The sequence below is a fragment of the Vombatus ursinus genome, unplaced genomic scaffold, assembly GCF_900497805.2.
Source record: "Vombatus ursinus unplaced genomic scaffold, bare-nosed wombat genome assembly UNPS02001287.1, whole genome shotgun sequence".
Classification (NCBI taxonomy): Eukaryota; Metazoa; Chordata; class Mammalia; order Diprotodontia; family Vombatidae; genus Vombatus; species Vombatus ursinus.
In genome coordinates, this window is record NW_020941065.1 from 1,370,547 (window position 1) to 1,377,533 (window position 6,987).

The 6,987-nt window shown below is 46.7% G+C and overlaps 1 protein-coding gene across 3 annotated transcripts in view; it reads right to left on the minus strand.

The window, feature by feature from the left end:
• Positions 1-6,438, minus strand: part of SLC8B1 (solute carrier family 8 member B1) — a 30,711-nt gene extending 24,273 nt beyond the window's left edge. For all 3 annotated transcript variants that reach the window (XR_003569133.1, XM_027862653.1, XM_027862648.1), the window contains exons 1-2: positions 6,372-6,438; positions 3,433-3,684 (exon numbers count right to left, since the gene is read on the minus strand). Coding sequence is in view for 2 of the 3 variants with exons in the window: in XM_027862653.1 (XP_027718454.1) it covers positions 3,433-3,597 (165 nt within the window). In the remaining variant the exon portion in view is untranslated. The remainder of the gene's footprint in view (positions 1-3,432; positions 3,685-6,371) is intronic.
• Between the last annotated feature and the right edge of the window lie 549 nt (positions 6,439-6,987).

The window sequence follows — 6,987 nt, forward strand, 5'->3', positions numbered from 1 at the left end:
GGAATAGTAACAGTGATAGTAACAATAATAGTGATAGTAGCAATAGCAATACCAATAGTAATAGTAACAATGATAGTAACAGTAATACTAAAGGTAATACTAGGAATAAACACTAATAATAGTAATGATGGTAGTAATAATAGGAATAATAACAGTGATAGTAACAATAATAGTAATGGCAATACCAATGGTAACAGCAACAGTGATAGCAACAGTAATAGTAATGATAATAGTAGCAGTAACAGTAGTAATAACAGCATTAGTAACAGTAATACTAATTGTAATAGTGATAGTGATAATACTCATAGTAATGGTAATACTAATAATAGGAACAATGGTACTAATAGTAAAAATTGTAACGATAATAATAGTAATGGTAACAATAATTCTAATAGTAATAGTGATAATGGTAACAGCACTAATAATAATACTAATAGTGAGGAACATTAATTTTAATGCTATATCATTTGATTATTAATAATGATTTGTAATGTTCCCCTCTCTGTTCAAAAGGCCATTTCTTAGTTAGCTTAAAGAGAAATCCCTCCCAGCACATTTTAGCACAGGAATGCTTTTGTTTGTAAGATAGAAGCCCAAGGAGGATATTTGGGTGCTGGGAGTGATTTACATTCCTCAGCTCCCCCTCTACTCCCAGCCTCCCAGACATCTATCTGGGCATCTATCCTATAAACAAAAGCAAGGGCAGGGACTTTTTGTTTACTCTGTAAAAACAAGCCAGCCAGAGCCAGATCTTCCCACAGGGACCTGTTTCCTTGTCCTCGCTATTCCCTCTCATCAAGACTTGGAGTGACTATGGTAACAGTGATAGTAATAGTAATGGTAACAGTAATGCTAGTAGTACTAGTAACTGTACCAGTAATAGTGTTACAGTAATACTAATAGTAATACTAAAGGTAACAGTAATATTAATATCAATAGTAACAGTAATACTAACAGTGATGGTAATAGTAATACTAATGGTAGTCGTAGTAATGGTAGTAATAGTAAAGGTGTGCAACCTGAATAGTAATAGTAACAGTAATACTAATAGTAATGGTGATAGTAATACTAATGGTAGTAGTAGTAGTAATGGTACAGTAATATTAATATCAATAATAACAGTAATGCTAAGAGTCCTGGTAATAGTAATACTAATGGTAGTAATAATAATGGTACAGTAATATTAATATTAATAGTAACAGTAATACTAATAGTGAAGGTTATAGTAATACTAATGGTAGTAATAGTAATGCTAACAGTAATATTAATATCAATAGTAACAGCAATACTAATAGTCCTGGTAATAGTAATACTAATGGTAGTAGTAGTAATGATACAGTAATATTAATATTAATAGTAACATTAATGTTAATAGTGACGGTAATAGTAATACTAACGGTAGTAGTAGTAATGGTAGTAATAGTAAAGGTACACAACCTGAATAGTGATAGTAACAGTAATACTAATAGTGATGGTTATAGTAATAATAATGGTAATAATAGTAATGGTACAGTAATATTAATTGTAATAATAATAAAAGCTAGCCTTTACAAAGTACCTTAAGATGCTCAAAGCACTTTACATATGTTCACTAAGTTGATCCTCACAATGACCCTGGGAGGTAGGTGTTATTATAGATGAGGAAACTGAGGCAGAGAGAGGTGAAGTGACCAACTAGCTGTCTCTATAAGCTGCCCAGCTGCCTCCTTCAGATGCTTACCAGCCAGTTAGTTTTTAACTTATTAACTTTGCCTGGCCCTCCCCAGGGCAGAGGGGACACTTCCTGCCTTGTCTTCCTTCCTTTCTAAGGAAGAAATAAACACACTGCTGAGACAAATGACAGGCTGCAGAAACAGGAAGGACTTGAAAGTTTACTAGCCCAGGCACCAAACACCTTAATTTATGGATGAGGAAATCGAGGCCCAGAGAAATGAAGTGACCTTTGCCCAACACAGGCGGTAAGGAACAGAGCCTAGAGACAAACACAAGCCCGGCCTTCAAAGGTCCAGTGCCCTGTCTGGACACTCAACTTGTCCCAAACTGAACTCATTCCCTTTGCCCCCAAACCCTCCCTTCTTCCTGACCTCCCTATGGCTGTGGCGGGGTTGGGGGGCAGCTCCATCCTCCTGGTCAGCCTGGCTCCTAACATTGGGGTCTCCGACTTTATTAAATGCCTCCTCTGTGCAAGATGCTACACTGACAGCTGGAGCCACAGAGACAAAAATGTAAAACAACCCCGCCTTCTAATGTGGATAGAGTGAGGGGAAGGGAGGGGCTTGAGTCAGGAAGACCTGAGTTCAAATCCAGACTCAGGCACTTATTGGCTATGTGACTTGTGTTAGCCTCAGTTTCTTTATTTCTAAAATGGGCATAATAACAGTACCTCCCTCCCAGGGTTGTTGTGAGGATGAAATGAGATCATATTTGGAAAGCGCTTAGCACAGTGCCCGGCACATAGTAGGTGCTATATAAATGGTTATTATTATTATTATTATTATTATTGTTCTCATTTTGGGGGGGGGGAGACAAGGGGAATAATAGGTAAACAAATATGTAGATACCTCTTCACAAAAAAGCATATAATGATAAGAGTGATGATATTGTGGAAAGATGCCTGGAGTCAGGACATGGGTTCAAATCCCCTCTCTACTGTTTTATCACTTATGTGACCTTGGGCAAGTCACTTAACTTTACCTAGTATCAGCCAGGGTGATGTAATGGATAGATCTTTCTGACCTTGGAGTCAAGAAAACCTCAATTCAAATCCCATCTTAGACACTTAATAGCTGTGTGATCCTGGGCAAGTTCCTTGGCCTATCTGAGCCTCAGTTTCTGACTCTATAAAATGGGGATGGGAGCAGCTAGGTGGTGTAATGGATAGCACGCTGGCCCTGGAGTCAGGAGGACCTGAGTTCAAATCCGCCTCAGACACATAACAGTCACTTGGGCAAGTCACTTAACCCCAATTGCCTCGCCAAAAAAAAAAAAAAAAGAGAGAGAGAGAGAAATAAAATGGGGATGAAGATAGCATCCATCTCTCTTGTGGACAGAACACAGGACCGCATTTAAACCCTGCCTCAGACACATATTAGCTGTGTGGCCGTGCCTCAATGTCCTCATCTGTTAAATCATAATAGTAACTACCTCATATCACACAGTATCATAAAATCATAACAGCAACTTTCTCACCCAGTAGTTGTGAGGATCAAATAACATGTAAAGTGTTCTGCAAACCTTAAAGAACTTTATAAATGCCAACTACTCTAAGTCCATACCAAAAATGAGCAGCAATAATTCCAATTCCTATAATGCCTGAAGTTGGACAAAGTGTCTTCCAACCCACCCCCCTTGTCAAGTCCTTGCTTTGCAGGGAGGGTCAGTCCCATTTCCTCCTGCACCGCCATCTAGCGGTCTCCCACCCCTAATACTCACGTCCACGTCCACCGTGCTGTTCATCCCTTCCTGGACAGCTCGGGGGCCTGGGCTTTCTGCCGCCTGGGTAGCTGGACCAGCCCCCAGCACAGGGCATGTGTCTCTCAGGAGGAGCCATAACCAGCCCAGCAGCTGGAGGTGGCTCGGGGCCCAACTGCCCCCCATGAAAACGGCTATCCTGCCCTGTTGGGGGGCTGCCTCTATCCTCAGAGGCTGGACCCTCGACTTCCACTAGCCAGCAGGTCCAACAGCCTGGGGAGAGGAAAAAGAAAACATTCTGGGCTGTAACAGGAAGGAGACTTCCCGCCCCTCGTCTAAAAAGCAAGAAAACGTTTTTTAAAAATCATGTGCAGTGAGCTCAGTATTTCTCAATCTCCTGGTGAAAAGAAAAAAACACTGTTTCTGGGTGACCACAAATTGCTACAGTCTCTCCACAAGTAACTTGCTTTTTGGGCCTGGGCAGGGCCTGGGCAACCCAGCCCACTGGCCACCCCTGTCCCTAGGCTCTGCCCTGCCCCCAGGCCACCCATGTCCCTGGGTACTCCAGCTCCCTGGCCACCCCTGTCCCTGGGTATCCCAGCCCCTGGGCTCTGCCCTGCTCCCTGGCCACTCCAGGCCCCTGGGCTCTGCCCTACCCCCTGGCCACCCGTCCCTGGGTATCCCAGCCCCTGGCTTCTGCTCTGTCCCTAAAGGGCTAGTCTTTCCTTCATAGCTCACATGTGGTGTTTTAAAATTTGCAAAGGTTAATTTTACATGTCATCCCATTTGATCTTTTGGGTCAGGGAACCATATGTTGAGGTTTAGGGATGCTAGGAACCTGAAATAGCGATGCAGGTTCTGCCTTGAATGAATTCAACCCAAGCCTTCTTTCAGCAAAAAACAAGGTTTATTAAAACCCCGTCAGGTGGTGCAGTTAGGTGGCCCAGTGGATAGATCACTGAACCTGAAGTCAGGAGGACCTGAGTTCAAACCTGGCCTCAGACACAAAACACTAGCTGTGTGACTCCGGGCAAGTCACTTAACTCCAATTGCTTCACCCCAAAACAAACAAACAAACAAAAAAAAAAAACACCAGTTAGGGCGGGCATGATTCTAAAAATCCACCATATTTACTGGACTCTTAAGGACTCTAAGCACCTTAATGGAGGCAAGACGGATCTTATATACAGAAAGACTGTGGGAGGGATCTAGGTGTGGCCAAGTAGTCTGGTGTGACTGGGAGGTAACAGAGAAGGCCAGGTGCTGCCAGGAACCAAGGGAAAATGCGGAATTATAGGGTGAGAGATTAACCTAAGACATAGAGTTGAAGTGGCTTGCTCTTGGGGTCACAAAGCTAATCTGTGTCAGAGGAGTGATTTGAACCCAGGCCTCCAGGACTGCAAGACCAGCTTGAAGAAGATTCCCCTGCTTGAGCTGCTGGTTTTGTAACTGTACTTTAAGGTCACCCCAACCATTCTGATTGCTGTATGTGCAATGATGGGTACTAATGAGGCTTTTGTTCAGTCAGTTTTTAGGTGGGTCTGACTCACAGTGACCCCATGTGGGGTTTCTCTTGGCAATGATACTGGAGTGGTTTGCCATTTCCTTCTCCAGCTCATTTTACAGATCAGGAAACAGAGGCAAATAGGGTTAAGTGACTTGCTCAGGGTCACACAGCTAGTAAATGTCTGAGGCTACATTCCAACTCAGGAAGAGGAGTTTTTCTGACTCCAGGCCCTGCACCTTATCCACTGCACCACCTAGCTGCCCACTAATGAGACTGATACCTCAGAAAACAAATCAATAGCAGCACTGGAATGGGGCACCAGGAGACCAAGAGGCTAGTCTCGGCTCAGGCTTTAATTCAGTCTCAGGCAAATTCCTTCCCTTCTCTGGACCTCAGTTTCCTTTTCTGTAAAATGAAAGTAGAGAGCTGGAGAGAAGAGCAGGGGATTTATGGGGTCTGTGAACTTTTTAAAAAAACTTATTTTGAGAAATATAATTGGTCTCCTTTGTAATTCTGTGAATTTTACCTTAGACATTTAAAAACAGGATTCTGAGATCCTTAAGGTCTCCAGCATAAGGGGGGGCACACCCATCCAAGCTGACTACTCTTGATAAATCATTTCCACATCCCCCTGGAATGAATTCCCAAAGTTTCTGCCAGAGGCTCAGACAACTTCCAGCAGGGGCAAGGTCTTTTCGGAATGGGATGAGAGTTGTGTGTGAGGTGAGAAGCGGAGTCTCTCCTTTCCGGGCCACCCTGGCCCCCTCTTGCCCTCCTTCTCCTCCTCCAAGCCTCCCCTGAGTCAGTCTTTGCAAAAAGGGTGGGGTGGGAGGGGAGGGGAGGAGGTGCTGCGGCAGCTCCCAGGGCTCCAAGTTAGGCAACCCCGCAAAATTGACCCAAAGCCGATGTGAGGTGTGCCCCAGCGCTTGGCTGGAGGAGGAGCTGGGGGAGGAGACAACTTTTTGCCTCCATTCCGGGATCCCAGGCCGGATTCCCCAGCAATATTCCCCAACTGAGGGGACATCCCACCCCGTCCCTCTTCTGTCTTTCCCCAGCTGGAAGGGGTCCCACTCCTCCTGGAGGGGGGCTCACCCCCTATGCTCCACCCCACTGAAGGGATGCCCACTCCCAGTCTCCTCGCAAAGAAAGGGGGCCTTATCTGCTCCCCTATCTCATTGGTGGGGTGTCCACCCCGTCTCCCCGCAAAGAAGAGGAGCCCACTTCCTGGGAAAGGAACTCACCCCCTCTCTTTCACGGAGGGATGCCCTCCCCTCGTCTTCTCACAAAAAGCGGGGCTCACCCCTACAGGAAGGGGCTCACCTTCTGTCCCCCACCCCACTGGAGACGGACTGCCCCCCTATAAACCCGCTCCCCCGGAGGGGTCTTCTGTCCCTCGCACTACAGGTGGGGGGCTTCACCCCCTGTCCCCTCCCACCCGGGGCCCAGGTCTCACCTCCCGCTCGCATGGCCCCTGGCCCACAGTCTGCCCCGCCCGACTGGGCTGGCTCAGCTCCCCGCTGCCGCCTCCTCTTCCTCCTCCCCCTGTCCCCCGGCCCGGCCCAGTCCCCTCCCCTCTAGGCCCTGTCCCACCCCCTCGGCTCCTTAAAGGGGGCCCGCGCGCCGCACGACCTTCAACTTGGCCGAGTGCTCCCCGCCGCTGCCAGGAGCTCGGACCCAGCCCCGCGCTGCCGGTTGGCCTCCAGTTCAGAAGGGCAAGAATACAGTCCAGAGACTGATGGAGAGGCTTCCCTCCCCCTCGGTGGACCGATCGTAAAATCCACGGGCTAGTTTGAAAGAGGTCTAGGTCCAGCTACTGGTGATGGGGGTCGGGGGTGGGGGGGGACCTACAGCTTCTCCACTGGGTTAGGAAGAGAGAGGGCGAGAAGTCCCAGGGTCTCTATAAAGCATCCAGGATGCCCTGGACCCCAAGATCTCCTCCTCCCCATCTGGGAGGTCTGAAGTCCCTTCGGCACTTCAACCCCTTCGGGTTGCCTTTTCTGAGCTCTTTTAAGATAAAGGGAGACTAAGAAATGGGGAATTGGGAGGCCCCCCCTTTATTTTTTACTTTT